The sequence below is a fragment of the Macrobrachium rosenbergii genome, chromosome 56 (assembly GCF_040412425.1).
Source record: "Macrobrachium rosenbergii isolate ZJJX-2024 chromosome 56, ASM4041242v1, whole genome shotgun sequence".
In the NCBI taxonomy this organism is placed as follows: Eukaryota; Metazoa; Arthropoda; class Malacostraca; order Decapoda; family Palaemonidae; genus Macrobrachium; species Macrobrachium rosenbergii.
In genome coordinates, this window is record NC_089796.1 from 10810911 (window position 1) to 10826900 (window position 15990).

The window sequence follows — 15990 nt, forward strand, 5'->3', positions numbered from 1 at the left end:
AAATAACGAATCTGCCAGGAAAGACCGTTGTATAGCACTTAGGTTAATTCAAAACAATTACTCGACAACAATGGTCACTCGCAACGCCAGAGCATAATCCGAAATCAGTCAATTAATCAATCAGTCAATTAGGCGATGAGAGAATCAGTTGAAGTAATTATCAGCGGAGGAAGCGATCAGTGCATCGCTCTGCATTCTTCGAGGGGCAATTTCTTCAACCCCCAATACCATTATGGCGTCTTGTTCCTCTCGTTCGTTACTCGTTTTTTGTCGGTATTTTTCGTGCTGGAGAGTCTTTACCCGCTTGTTCAATTACATGATCGCGGTTCGCCTGTCTTCTTTCTCGGGGAGGGTAGAAGAAAATTGTGTCAGGGCAGTAAATGGAGGAGTAAGAGGGGAAATGAGGTTGTTAAGAAAGGTCGGGGAGAGGGGAGAATGGAAGTGTTCCAGGACTAACAGAAATGAGGGGAAGAGGAGCAGCTCGATTTGTACTACTTTCTTTACTCCTTTCAAGGCAGAGGGAGAGAGAGAGAGAGAGAGAGAGAGAGAGAGAGAGAATTATTTTGTTATTGGAAATTGTAATTTTTGTATTAGGCATTTTTGGTTTCCCTGATCATATTAAAAAAATCAGTGTTATCCTTCGCACCATTTTGGGCTGAAAGTAAATGTTAGATTTTGGATTTGAGACAATATTGTCACCAGGTTCCAATTCCCTGGAAAATAATTAATAATAAAAATACGTTTGAGAAAACTTTTTTTTAAATATTCTATTTTACAATACGATTATTCTAATGAGTGTCTATTTTTTCGTTCACAGAACCTCTTAGAGAAAAAACCCGATTGCGTCACAAATGAAGCTGTAAGGTAAGGTTCGGGTCTTAAATAATTTTCCTGGACGAATTTATTGACTTCATTAAATTCAAGCCCTCCAGTTCGTAATATGGTACCCTTTACTTCAGGAATTGCCCGTACTGCTTTTCTTTTTAAGTTGGCCCCAAATGAATTTCTTCGGATTTTCAGTAAGACTTACACAGTGACCATTTTATAAATAAGCTTTGAAATTCATGCTTCCAATTTTTTTAACGATAGTTCCTGTAATGGGTTTTTAATATATTTGCTGGTGTATAGAAAGGGCTTGTGTTACTTCGTCTTAGGGCTCCCAGTCAGGGCTTTTGAATATATTTACCGCCACGTAGGCATTGCTTGCGGTTCTTTGCAGCGTCCCTTCGGCCCTTAGCTGTAACCTCTTTTATTCCTGTTACTGTACCCCCATTCATATTCTCTTCATCTTGCTATCCACCCTTTCCTAACAATTCTTTCATAGTGCAGCTGCGACCTTTTCCTCCTGTTAAACCTTTCAAACCTTTCTACTGTCGATTTCAGCGCTTGGCGTTTGGCCAAAATTCAATATTCTTCTTCTTCGCCATGTAGGAAGTGTTTTTTTAAGGCTGTTTAGAAAAGTCTATTGAAGAAAGTCACTTAGTAAAGGAGCATATAATTACATTCTCAGTATTGTATTTTGTCCAGCATCTATCAGTTTCACTATGACTATATTTAAAGAAATTAGAGCACAAGAGATGATACTCATCAGCGCTTGGTGCATTTGTAAAGCATGTTCCATGGGGCTGGTTAGGTACGTCATTTCGTGTATGTTAACTGATTCCTGCGTTTAATGGTATATATAGAATTTAGGCCAAATACCAAGCGCTGGGGCCCGTGAGGCCATTCAGCGCTTAAACGGAAATTGACAGTAAGAAGCTTTGAAAGGCGTAACAGGAGGAAAACCTCGCAGTTGCACTACGAAACAGTTGTTAGAGAGGGTGGAAAGTCAGATGGAAGAAGTGAATATGAACGGAGGAACAGAAAAAGGAATGAAAGAAGTTGCAGCTAGGGCCCGAAGGGACGCTGTAAAGATCCTTAAGTAATGCCTACATTGCACCACTTGAGATGCACTGACGGCACTACCGTCCTACGGGGTCCTGCATTTAATGATTTAATGATTTCACGAACACCGGATTTTCAAACATTTCAACTTGGCTGTAGTTCGATTTTCACGTGCTGGATGATTTGAAGTTTTTCATGTAGCTTTTTGTTAAATTTTCTTTGTTCTCTGTGCTTAACATATTTCTCCGGAATGGTTTTAGTTCACTTTTACTCTTAGAGTTGTGAGTACTTGACGTTAGAAACTGCCAGTTTTGTAAAATGTAATGTTTATCTAAAGTTTAGATAAACCATTATGGTTTAGATTCTAAACCATAATGGTTTATAACATCGCAGGGGGTTAGTGCCGTCAGTCCACCTCACGGGGTACGCTGTAGGAATTACTGAAGGTTCTTTGCAGCATCCCTTCGGCCCCTAGCTGCAACCCCTTTCATTCCTTTTAGTGTACCTCCGTTCATATTCTCTAGGCCTATCCACCCCATCCTAACAATTATTTCATAGTGCAAATGCGAGGTTTTCCTCTTACTACAACTTTCAAACCTGCCTACTCTGTTTCATTTCCAGCTCTGAATGACGTCTTAGGTCCCAGTGCTTGGCCTTTGGCGTAAACTCCATATTCCATTCCATAATGGTTTACAAGATGTTCACCCGCGTGAATATGCTTTAGTATTATATAGTTTGTGATGGGATATGCCCTTCAATGGTACCGATTCTCAGATCGCTGTCTCTGTGCATCACGTAATTCTCATTGTTTTTCTTACCGGTGTTTTTTCTTCTTCTTCATTCAAAGGTTTTAACCTGCGACTGTTAAATTTTGATAAATATATAACTCACTTGTCCAAACTTGAATTTCTCAATGTTTAAGCCTCCGCAAATAAGTAATATAATGTTGACTAAGTGAATTACAATCAAGTTATTGGTGTCAGAGAGGAAATAATGCCTTTTAGTGCTGTACTTGTGCTATGAAATCGTCGTTGTGTGGTTTCGAATAATCATGTCAGATTTATAATTTTTTAGGCTGTTTGCTAATTTCAAGTAGATATGAAAGGAATGCCCCTCAAAACTGGTTTGAAATCTATTCGTGAAGAACGTCTAAGGAAATATATATATATATGCCCATATATATATATATATATATATATATATTGATGAAATCATGTTTTGATGAAATCATATTTATGAGTTTAATTAATTAGTCATTAAAATTTTATTTGAAGTAAAAATTTAGTTATGACGTTCGTTTATGCATGTTACGTTTACTTACGTACTTATGTCTGTTTACTCGCTCAGTTACGTATCTGCTACAGTTATCTTAGAAAAATAGTCTATAAGCGCCGTCGAAAATAGAAATTGAACGCAAGCGATCAAATGATTATTCCCATTTATTTAGCGGGGCTTATGGTAGAGTTTCTGAAATTTCCATCTAGAACCTATCTGTGAATAAACTGTAATTGGGACTGAGAAACGATATATATATATATATATATATATATATATATCAAATCCACGATACCAGAATTTCTGTAGATATATATATATATATATCATATCAAACCACATTCAGAATTTCTGTAGAGGGGTCTTTCACTGCACCACACAAGGTGCACTGTAGGCATTTCTCAAGGTTTTTTCCAGCGTTCCTTTGACCCGTAACTGTAACCCCTTTTATTCCTTTTGCTGCACCTCCGTTGATAATCTCTTGCTTCCATCTTACTTTCCATTCTCCTGACAATTGTTTCTTAGTGCAACTGCGAGGTTTTCTCATGTTACACATTAAAACCTTTACTCTCAGTTTCCCTTTCAGCGCTGAATGGCCTCATGGGTCCCAGCGCTTGGCCCCTGCAGCCTAAATTTTATATTCCAATTCCTTGATAGAAGAACAAATGATATGCGGTTTGCGTCTGTTACAGACAAGTGGCGCTGGCGGATCTCCTCATTCTCAACAAAACTGACTTGGTGGACCCTCAACAGTTACAGACTGTGACAGACCTTGTAAGGTAAGTGGAAAGGTGATCAGTTAGCTTTCGTGTGCGAGTTCGTCAATTGACGGGAAACTGCAAGGTCGTTGTAACGATCTGCGTTTCGAATTTGGTGTGAGTTTTTCTTTGGGAATTCATTGGAGTGTTATGTAATGTAATTTGGGATTAGTAATTGAATATTACAAATCGTAGAAGTTATCTTAATTCGTACGTATGCGACGTTTAGCTAAGCAATACCTTAAAATTTTAAAAATTTTCTTTTTTCTTTAATTTTATACTCGATCAAGTCAGTGGCGTAACTAGCGTTAGTGCCGCCCCATTCCCGTGATAAAAAGTACTAAAGTGGTGAAAATTTAACGCGCACTTTAATTCTTAACATCCCAGTCATTTATTTTATTTCATAAAGCTAAAACAAAAACAATACAGCAGATTTACAGGGGAACTCTACGAGCTTTGTTAGAAGCGAATTCTTTAATAACAACATCTGAGTCCGACTGATTAGTAATTTCATGTTCAAAAGATGCCAGTGGACTGGCGCCGGCGTTAAGTTGCACTCTGATCAAATTCTAATCGGCCCGTAAGGCTTGCACTTCCAGTCATATTCTGGACAGATTCTAAATTCAAGGTTTCGTTGGCAACATTAAAACAGCGCTCTGTTTGTGTAGCGCCTTGATTTGAGGTAGATTTTATATTACACAAATCATTTGCATATTATCGTAAACTTGTTGAAGTTCCGTCGGTAACCTGCCTCGGAAGTAACTTGAAACAAGTTACTCGACAGTAGTTTATGTGTAAGTCTCCACTTTTGTCGTGTCGAGTTTATGTAAACTGTAGATTCGGAGAATCGTCTTGGACTGAAAAGACTGCATACTACTGTACGTCATACCTTAGGTAAACAAAAGATGAGATACAATATTATTTTAATGAAGTGATACGATATTATTTCATTGGTGTGATACAGTAATATTTTAATGAAGTGATACATTATTATTTTAATGATTTGATACAATATAATTTTAATGGTATGATACAATATTATTTTAATGGTGATACAAAAATATTTGAATGATGTGATGAATATTTCAATGGTGTGATACAATAGTATTGTAATGATTTGATACAATATTATTTTAATGGTGTGATACAAAAATATTTGAATGATGTGATACAGTACTATTTGAATTATTTGATACAATATTATTTGAATGGTGTGAAACAAAATTATTTGAATGGTGTAATGCAATATTATTGTAATACGATACAACATTACTCTAATGTGAATATTCTTGAGGTGTCAGTGATGAGTCAGCACTCTGTCCAGCTTTTGCGAAAGATATCCATATCAGAGGCGAGAGTTTGTACATCTAAGAAAAACACGAATTATCTTTAAAAACTTGCCACATTTACGCGAGATGGTAATTATCGCTCATCAGTCAACATAAACAGAATGTCATCATCATGACTGTGTATGCGACACTTCACCCTTCAACAACCAAGCAGAACACGCTTGAATTTTCTCGAAAGGAAAAGGGTTATTTTGGCTTTAAGAAAAAGGGCTATTTGTGGCTTTGCGTCTGTTAATATTCACCACTTATCAATTAACTTGAACGGGATGTCTTTCTAATATTCTCCCCGTAACCTGAATATGTCATAATCTTGGAAGAAGGCGGTATTTCTGTAATACGTGTTAATATTCACCCCTGATCATTGTCTGAATATATCGTAATTTTCTTGGAAGGAAAGGGGCGGTGGACTTTGCTCTTGTTAAACAGATAGAAGAAAGATGAATAAATACAAAAATATATATTTTAAATAAGAGAGAGGGTCTTCCAGTGATGAAGAGTGGCCAGATACAAGTAATAATAGCAACATAATCCCACTTGATTGAATGTTTCAGTGCATAAAACTGCAAATTGAACAGAGTGGATCAGAGATGTGGGTAAGGTATTCTGTAGTAATTTATTGGAAAGACTTTATATATGCTATGAGACTAACATACCGTGCACTGATTCGATTCTTTGCTTGGTCGTGCTGCAAAGATTATATATAGTGCTATTTTATTTTGCATGTCGGGTTTTCTGTAGACGTCTATTATTGATTTATTTATATCAATTTATTTAAATCAGTTATAATTTTATGTGATTATATGCAAAATCTGCTTGTAGTGATTAGAGGAGCGTCGTCGTAAAATTATCAACAAACATTACCTGCAATAATTGGAAACACCTGGATACTTCAGACTCTCAAGTGTATGGACGTTATAAATCACCATATTATTTCAGTTATGGCATATGACGTTTTTTGTTTTACATCATCTTCCTCTATTATCTTGTGCCTCTTCTCCTTCAGTTGAGGAGGGAGGGTTACGGGTTTTGTTTATCTTTCCTTCTTGTACATGTAGTATCATAGAAGATTCAAGCGTTTGTATCCTTAGAAACACCATCATCGATTTCCACTAGTTTTATCATCGGGAAGAAACACATCATCGATTTCTACTAGAGGTTTACCATCTGGAGGAAGTTGCCCTTTGAATATTTCCACGAAATTTCACCAAGATTAATTTTCTAGATTTTGCCTAAACTCAGATTCAACAAACAGACACGAATGAAAGCAAATACGTGCTCATAGGGGCCCTGTGTTCTCTGGCAATCCCCACCAGATCGTCATTTATTGGCACCTATTGGTGAAGGCGTTAGGTTTGGTTGTTTCTGAAGGAAAACACCACAGATGGCGCATTGTATTTTCGTGACTGTGCGTCCTTGTGTCCGTGAAAGAAAATTTAAATGATCTACAAAAAAACACTTTGGTGACTCTGATGTTCGCATTAGCAGAGTTTAATACGTTTTATTTTGAATTCAAATGCATTATTGAATAATTTTTTTTGGTATTGTGCTAATTTTTGGTTACCCAATTTTCTGTTACGGAATACTTCTACCAGTATTACCAAATAAAGTCAAGTCTCTATAGATTTGGAGGTCTTGGCACTGCCTTATATTTGAGTTGAAACTCCTGAATGATTGTCATTGTTAGTTTCAGTTTCGTTCAAATATATATATATATATATATATATATATATATATATATATATATATATAATTAAATATATGTGTTTGTATACTGTATATATATATACAGTATATATATGTATGTTGTATATGTATGTATGTATTTATTTTTTAGCTCATCTGTTAATTCTTACAAATTGGAGCATTTCGTCAATTATCAATTTTCTCACTTATTCTCCAGGACGGTCAACAGCTCCGCAGAAATCGTAAAGACTGAACGATGCAGGTAAGAATACTTTTTTTTTCTTTCTTTCTTTCTTTTTCCTCAGTCGTAGGCATTGCGAAGGAATTGAATTTCCAATGAACTCAGAGGGACAAGTGGAGTGTCATAGAGAATTATGCTTCTGTAATGTTGTTATGGGGGTCGGTGCTGTTATTTTCTAGGTTTCAGTACGGTTGCTTCTTCGTTTTTTCATTGTCGACTGTTTTTGCGCTGTGCTTGTTTGTTGTTGCAAAAAAATGTTTTCCAAGCATAATTAGGTTGCTTTATGTTCAGCGATGTATTCATGTTTTGGAATTAAATGCGTTTGTTGTGTGGAAAAAAAAATTTTCTCCGAACATAATTAGGTTTTTTATGTTCACTGTTGTATTTATATCTTGGAATTGAGTCTATTTGTGTATTACATCCAGGTCGTGGTAATTTTACTGCAAATTCGCTGGCCTTTGCTTAAATTATCTATTAGGTCTTAGTATTCTGTGACTTCGTTCATTTTTCATCCTTCTGATATTTCACCTCTTTTACCCACTGCCATTTCGTTTCTGTCATTTTTCACTACATTCACATCACTACCATTATCATTACTTCTCTTCTGAGAGAGAGAGAGAGAGAGAGAGAGAGAGAGAGAGAGAGAGAGAGAGAGAGAGAGAGAGACCCCCTCCCCTTTGCTCTAGCCTCTTCTTATATATGTAAATATAATTGTAATCGAGTGAACGGTGGTTTCCGCTCGACTCACCTGTAATGGTCAGGTATTACTTTCCCCTCCGGTTGGCTGACCTCTCATTTACTCCCTCCATCTTCCATCCACGCCTTATTTCCTCATTCCACTTATCCTCCTCCTCCTCCTCCTCTTCTCCTCTGTAACTCTTGTACGTAGAAGTGGGCGATTGTGAGGGCGAAGAGTTGCTGATGATAAAACAGGTCAAAGGACAGGGAGTAAAGTCGGACGGTTTTTCACTTGGCAGAATATTGGAATGATTGATTTCATTATTCGATGACGATTATAATTTTGATATGACAAGAAAGTATAACGTTAAATTTTGAAAGTATTTCCCATAGATGATACGCGAATGTTCATATAAAATTTTAAAAGTATTTCCCGTAGATGATACTCGAATGTCCATGTTAAAGCACTAAGGTCCTTAGAAATAGTCATGTAGACCGTTTTCATGTCTTAGAAAGTCATGTAGATCGTTTTCATGTCTTAGAAATAGTCATGTAGATTGCTTTCATGTCCTAGAAAGTCATGTAGATCGTTTTCATGCCTGAGAAATAGTCATGTAGATCGTTTTCATGTCTTAAAAAGTCATGTAGATCGTTGTCATGTCTAAGAAATAGTCACATGTAGATCGTTTTCATGTCTTAAAAAGTCATGTAGATCGTTTTCATGTCTTAAAAATAGTCATGTAGGTCGCTTTTCATGCAATGCTGTCTTTCCCCTTGTCGGCTTCTCAAAATTAAGAACAAGAGGTTGGTGTTCATGAACAGCTTTTATTGATCTTATGTATTCAGAATATACGATTTCAGCAGGTCAAGTATACGTTATTACTGGTATATTTAGTGTTTATATGAGTATGTATGGTTTTATATATATATATATATATATATATATATATATATATATATATATATATATATATATATATATATATATATATAAGGTTTTTGTATATTTCTATTTGATTATGAAATTGTAAGCCATCAGACACTTCATCGCCACATAGTTACGGTCACTGTGGTGATAAGGAAAATGGGGAAAGCTGAAGGATTCCAAGATTGTTGGGATGCTGGGGAAAAAAGAAGCATCCTGGGATAAACAGCATCTGGAACAGCTGGAACAGGGGCGACGACGAGGGGATAGGGGTGTTCTGGAAAGACAGCAAAGAAAGAGGTATGGATACTATGGCGTATGATGAGAGGTGGGGAGGGGGAGGAGAGGCTGGAGGGAGGGAGGGGAGGAGGTGGATAAAGGGAGAAGGAGGAGGAGGAGGTCAGAGCCTCGAGAAGAAACTTGTGGAAATGCCCTCCTGGGTTTGCTTGATGTCGTCTTGTGTTTTCATGATTAAATTTGCCGCAGTTCCTCCGGAAGACATCGGAGCAGCCACGCCCCAGCGAAGCTGATCAAATTTGTCACTCCGCGTCGATGATCACAGGAGATATGAGGAGGAGGAAACGGAAGGCCAGGATGACATCTTTTGCGTACACACACACACACACAAATCACATACATGCACAAGCGTGCACATGTATGTGTATTTTGTTTAGTATGTCCTGTAGTAATTATTTTAAGCTAAAATGACTGCAGTAACATTTTGTATTTGACGGTTGTACTTTTGGCCTGTGATTTTTTTGAGTAAAGGTAAAGGAATGTATTTTATTTATTATCGTCGTAGTAGGACCGAAAAGACCACTGTGTGTAAATAATGTTTGGTTATTAATTTTCAGTATATGGAAAAGAGAAAAGTGAATTGTCCGATTGAGTTAAAATATATAAACTTGTGTAACGACAGAAAAAGTAGCTTGGTACTGAGGGTAAAGTACCATGTTATTTGTGGGACAGTGATTGATAACTGCGAATAATTATTTGTATTAAAGAAAGTGTCACTACAAAATACACATTTTTTTAAACATATGTTTAGAATAATAACAGAATCAGAGCTGCAGTCTATGATGCACTCCATCATCTGCTCGTAGGATATAAAATTGGAATTAAAAACCTGCAACCTCTCCAGTAACCTCAAAAAACAAAAAGTTATCATGAAAGCTTCCTTAGAAGAAACTCCTGGAACTTATAAGTAAACTAAGCAGGAAGGTTGGGGCCGACCGGTCACATATAAGACTTAGATGGTAATTGTTATGTAACAGAGCCAAGTCTTTTACTTTCTTTGTACGTTACATATCGGAAACATGAAAGTAATTTATAGCATTTCTTGCTAGTTGTCATTTTCGGTCTTAATGCAAGGCTAACATGAACCAAATCTCATGTCAGAGCTGCTGCAGAGTTTCGTTTTTGTTCTGTTGCGAGGAAAAAGAAGGTAGTAAATTCGTTCTCATCCTGGTTGCTGTGAAGTCGTGTGACTAGTTGCTGTTATCTTTTTTTTTTTTTTAGCTACTCATCAAGTTAATTTTTTCTTTAATACCTTAAAATCAAGCATTCTAATATTTTGAGAAACAATGAATCCGTTTATTTACTGCAGTGCGCTTTGCTGATGGCTAAAATTTTTGAAATTTAGCTCTTTTAATATTATGGAAACGACTTGAGTTTAGTACCAGGAATTCGAGCTGTGCTTAATAAGTGAATATTGACTTTAATATCAGAAAAACTAACTCAAATTATATGTGAATTAAAGTATTCTGGATTTCTTGGTTTAGGGGAAGATGGATGCTATCACCAGTGATTCGCCTGAGGAAGTTTATTTATTTGTCTTCCTCTGTAGTATTTGCATGTTTGGATCTCTTTAGTTTTCCCACTTTTCATTTACCAAGTAATCCCATTGCTTCTCGTTCCTCTATATACATAGTTTTTGTTGCCAGTCCTTTGATAAATCATCGAGTATGAAATATGGCTATTTTCTTTCAGTCATTTCCACTAACTTCCTTCTCTTACACAGTCTCTCGATGACAATTTTTTTTTTTTTTTACCATTTATTCAAGCCACTTTCAAGGCTACATATTAAGTACTTCTGAAACCCAAATGTATTCTTTAGGTGCTATTTTCCATTCCATGTAGTGGAACCTGTAATGTGGAGCTCGGATCAGTCTCTGTAAACCCTATGAAGTGTATATTTAAGTGATGAAATTTTCCACATGGCTACTATAATTGTTGTCCCAAACTATAGTGTCCATTTACTGCAACTTCCAAAACAGTTTTCAGCCACTTAACACTTTCATAACTTAAAAAAAAAAAACTTTTTTCAAGTTCATTTGCAGACCACATTCTAATCCTTTTTCGTTCGCTGCACTTGTTATTCCCAGAAGCTGTCGTCCTGCACATTTCATCCGACTGTAACTTCCTCAGTTTCTTCCCAGTCTCATACTTCATCAGCGGGCAAATAAAAGCCTAGTTTGAAAATAAGCGCCGTGATCTCTCTGTTCTTCCCATATATTTTAGTCCTGCTTCTTCACCTCTTAAATATCCTCTAATGTAACTTATTAGTTATTCTCCTAATTTTCCGGTCAGTATTGATTTGCTTTTCTTGTCATCAATGATTTGCATGAAATATCCATCATCATTAAGCATCTCAAATAAATTGGTTTGGCCATCAGGAAAAAAACCATAATTTTTGAGCCTTAGATTGTGGGTGTGTGGTTATTTGTAAGTTTTATAAACTGAAGTAACTGTAGTGCTTTTGCAGCGTTGCTGACAGAATATGTTTACTGAGGTCTTCCACTTACCTTCACTGCTTTTTGTTCTGCGACAGAGATGCATAGTATAGACTTGTCATTGGTTATTGTAATGGATTAAATAAAATATATTTATCACCTTACATCCTTACTTGCTGTGATAGCAAGAAGGACTTGGCAATTTAGTTTGGTTTGGCTCTGGGTTGATTAAGTGATTGTGGTAATATATTGTTGTATTTCCCATGTAAAAAATTTTGAGTATTTTCCTCATTACAGGGTGCATAGTACTACAAAACTATAGTCTAAGTATTAGGAAGGCATTTCCTAATACAGTATTAAAGATAAGTTATACCATGTTTATATTCATGTCATTTTCATTTGAGAGTGACCATCATATATGAACTCTTTTTGCAGTGTGTGGATCATTCTTTGATGGTGCTGTGGAAAAGAGAGGGAAGGTTCCTACAATGGAAATGAGAGTACTTTTGTGAATAGACCTCGTATTACCTTCTCTCATTTTTTTTTGCTGTACACAGGTTTTGCTGTAGTTTCCTCTTTTGGTTTCCTCCGAGTTTCTTAGTGAAGATTTGGATTGTGGTCAGGAGGAGATAAGAAATTTTAACATCAGTTGATTCTGAGGATGTTCTTGAAGTGTAGTTATTATGACTTGATACGCTTGTGATGTATATTGACAAAGATATTATTTATGTACATGGATACTACATAGTTTTTCACAGCTGAACATGGTGGCCTTGGCCCAGAAGGAGGAAATCTGATAGTGTACTTTTGTTAGAAGAGTAACTCCTTTTGGGAAGACATTACTACCACTGTACTATTATATATAACTCCTTTATGGATGACATTACTACTACTGTACTATTATATTTTTATGACAGAGATCTGTCTTCAAGCTGTTGTGACCTTATCACCAAGGCTGAGTATTGGTACCATTTTATAGAAAAGTTAACTCTCTCTAACTATCATTTATAAGGCATATCTATCATTATTGAATAAAAGCCACGTACCCTAAGGTCATGATGTACCATGGTCACATTGTTACTTTGGTTATTGAAGCTGGGAGAGTGCACCTTCATTCCACTTGATTTTACCTTTACAGAACATAACTTATTAATGTAGATCCTGTGTTTATGGCTGAAAATGCAATTTCCCCTTATGTTTTATCCATAAGTATTCTCATTATGTCTTTGAAAGACTCATCCTCAAAATGTGATGAAAGACTCCTCAAAATGTGATGAAATGTTTTTATTCTGTTGTGAACCAGATTGTGTGTGAGCAGTAAGGTTATCATGTAGGATAGAAAGCCATATTCTTTCCTTTTTTGGGAAGTGATTTCTTTCCACTCTTGAGTACACGTTATACCTGAACACCCATCAGGTCGAAGTCTTCATCGGTCCTTTTATTTCATGGGCCTTCCTACAGATAATGCTCTTGCTTCCAAGTGTTCCTTATCTCTTCTCCTTATATGTCCAAATCATCTCAGTTTTTGAGACCTCAGTCTGTTTTTCTGCCACTTCACTCCACCTCTTATCATTTCTTTAGTTTTCTTTCCTAATACAATCTTCTCACTATAGTCTGGTTATGAATCTTAATATTCTTGAGTCACACCTTTTCAAAATCTCTCTCCCTTTTTTTTTTGTCAGTGCATATATTGCTGCTGCTTAGACTAGACTGATGGCTTTTTTCATGTACCAGTATTCTTTTGTCTCTTGAACATTTCATCCAGGTTGCAGGTGCTCTTTTTCTTAATCTCCAAAGGTAACAGAAATGTTTTACCTTTTCTACGATATCCACTTCTCTTTTCTTCCCCATTTGCTCTTCTGATACATTTTGGATTTTGAGTATTTCTTACTCCAGATATGTTTTGTAATCCTGAACATCTCAGGTGACACCAGCTGTTATATTGGGTACACAGTACTGAGTTCACCCCCACACAGCAACCACACGGCCACTCTCGGATTGTACCTTTTTCTTTGCTTCCTTTTTTTCTTAGGATAAATTTTGTTAGGCGTACATTGCCTTCTAGTCTTTTCCCCTCCTTTCCATGACTTCTTCCTCAGATGTGGGTGTTAACACTAGTTTAATTGCATATACCAGCTCCCAGGAACCACCTTTTCTATTCTTACTTTTTAGCTTTTTCCATTACTAAAGATGAACAGCAAAGGGCTCAGGGCTGGCTTGGGATGGACATCAATATTTTTTTAAAATTCTTTTGCCACTGTGTTCACTCTAACTCATGTGTTATCAGAGAGCAACATTATTAACTTCAAAAGTTATTCTTGTACCCTCTGCCTAGGTAGTGTGTCAAATGCCTTCCAAAGATTACTGTTTAAATTATTATCATTAGTAAATACTGTAGTTCAACCAGACTACTGTTAAGATTCTTGTCTCCTGAAGGATTGGATAAAGTGCTTATTTTTTCTAGTTACACAAACATTGGAAGGTAGTTTTTGTATGGATGTGTGAGAAATGTCTTGACAAAGTTAGCAGTGAGTTGAATATATACAGTACATTGTGTAATTATAGTGTTGATCATTGTATTGATTTATATAATTTTTTATTTCACTTATCAGAATTAGTTTGAACAAGATATTGGATCTCCATGCTTATGAAAAATTTGACAACATGGAATATGAGCAGACACTACATAATCGATTCCACTGTGATCAGCCTCATTTAGATCAGGTAAGTAAAATGCAGAATTTACTTTGCCTTTTTCCTTTTATCCCACACATATGAATTTAAAATCACGCGAAAAATTTGTAATAAATAAGACTTAGAAAGGAAATTAAACATCATTAACAACATTATTGATAATAAAAAATGAAGTTTCATTTTAAGTAGTAATTTTTGTTAAGTTCAACTTAAACAGGATTGGTTCTCATATTCATGCACTGTAATTTAGAATAGCTTGTATTAGTGCAGTATTGTATAATGTGTAAATGTATGTATGGTCATGAAACTTTTACTGAGCAGGGGTAATGTAATTATCTATCATAAGGAAAGTACTAGCTTATAGTTTTGTGGTTAATTGAGTATTCATAATGGTTATATGTACACATCCTGTTTATAACTTCAGTTCTAATACAGTGAAGCATGGTACTGTACAGTACTGTATTGTATAGCAATTGACAACAGTATTTATTGTATGCCAGAGTGAGAGTTATATGTCTTGTTTGAAGTGGCTGCTGTTTGGCTGCTGTTTAAGTGAAATTGGATGATTTTTAGATAAATTTTCACAAATTAGCACTATCCTGAAATGGATTACACATTTCTCTGAAGATTTTTTTGTTACAGTTTGCAGACATCTAACATAGTGGTCATTTAAAGTAATGTCAGAAGGTAACTACATAGGGTTTTGAAAGTTGCTTAATCATGAAAATGAAAATTCATCCTATACTCCTAAGGTGTTATGTACATTATATTAATTATAAATCTGTACTCATACCCATGCCTCTGTTCTCTACTGCCTCATGACAGCTTAGTGAGAATAGTAACTATTGAGGTTATGAAGTAGCATGACACATGATGCCTTAGACACCTTAGTAGAAGCATTACTGTGGGAGAAATCGCTAACTTCGTCATCAGGGAACAGTGTCATTATTTACAGGATGAAGGTAAGCATGATTTGTGTATGAACTTCCATGATTATAAGTTTGCAATTTTCTACAATAAGAGGATTTAAGCAGTATTGATGACTTATGATACAGACAGATTAGCATAGAAAGTTAGGTTTGAGGCCCAGCACATTCACACTTATTCAGATGAGATACTTCAAATAATTATTTGACCAGATCCATAAAAGTTAATTAACTTGGCCTTGAATTACCTTTATCAGTTAAGGGTTGAAAATAATTTTCCTCATCACTGTTAATGCTTTAGTGTATTTACAAAATCATTTGACCATATACATATGAATTTATGTCAGTAAGTGTGTTTAGAAAATCCAATTAGTAATGATGATATAAGCAAGGATTTTTTTATTTACAGTTATTTAACTGGTGAGATATACAAATTTGAATGTGAGCTACTGATGGTAGATATGGTACATCATAGATTTAACTGGTGAGATATACAAATTTGAATGTGAGCTACTGATGGTAGATATGGTACCTCATAGATTAATTCCAAAAATGAATGATCTTTCAAACAAACCACATGTACATTAGCATCTTCTTGGCTCTGCTGTAAAATCCTTGAATGACTGCCCACTGGATTTGTGTAGTACAGACACAAAACAAAGCAGTCATTCTTTGAAGAATTTTCATTGTTTTCTCTTCCAGATATTGTAAAATGACCAACATTACCTCCTGTAGATGGGATAAAATAATTGAACTGTAGAGTAGCAAACTATTTATGAAAACAGTCCTCTGTACCTACTATGGAAGTTAATAAGCTGTTTACTTGTTGAAAAATATAATTTTTT

General features: G+C 35.7%; 1 protein-coding gene and 1 long non-coding RNA gene across 4 annotated transcripts in view; one reads left to right on the forward strand and one right to left on the reverse strand.

Annotated features, from left to right (window-relative positions):
• LOC136836388 (zinc-regulated GTPase metalloprotein activator 1-like) overlaps nt 1-15990 on the forward strand; it is a 125016-nt gene that overhangs the window by 95855 nt on the left and 13171 nt on the right. The window contains 6 exon segments of the mRNA XM_067100584.1: nt 818-864; nt 3852-3938; nt 7167-7211; nt 14138-14253; nt 15050-15075; nt 15077-15181. Coding sequence (XP_066956685.1) covers nt 818-864; nt 3852-3938; nt 7167-7211; nt 14138-14253; nt 15050-15075; nt 15077-15181 — 426 coding nt within the window.
• LOC136836390 (uncharacterized) overlaps nt 15176-15990 on the reverse strand; it is a 467691-nt gene continuing 466876 nt past the window's right edge. For all 3 annotated transcript variants that reach the window (XR_010852383.1, XR_010852384.1, XR_010852382.1), the window contains one exon: nt 15176-15874. This is a non-coding gene — a long non-coding RNA (uncharacterized lncRNA). The remainder of the gene's footprint in view (nt 15875-15990) is intronic.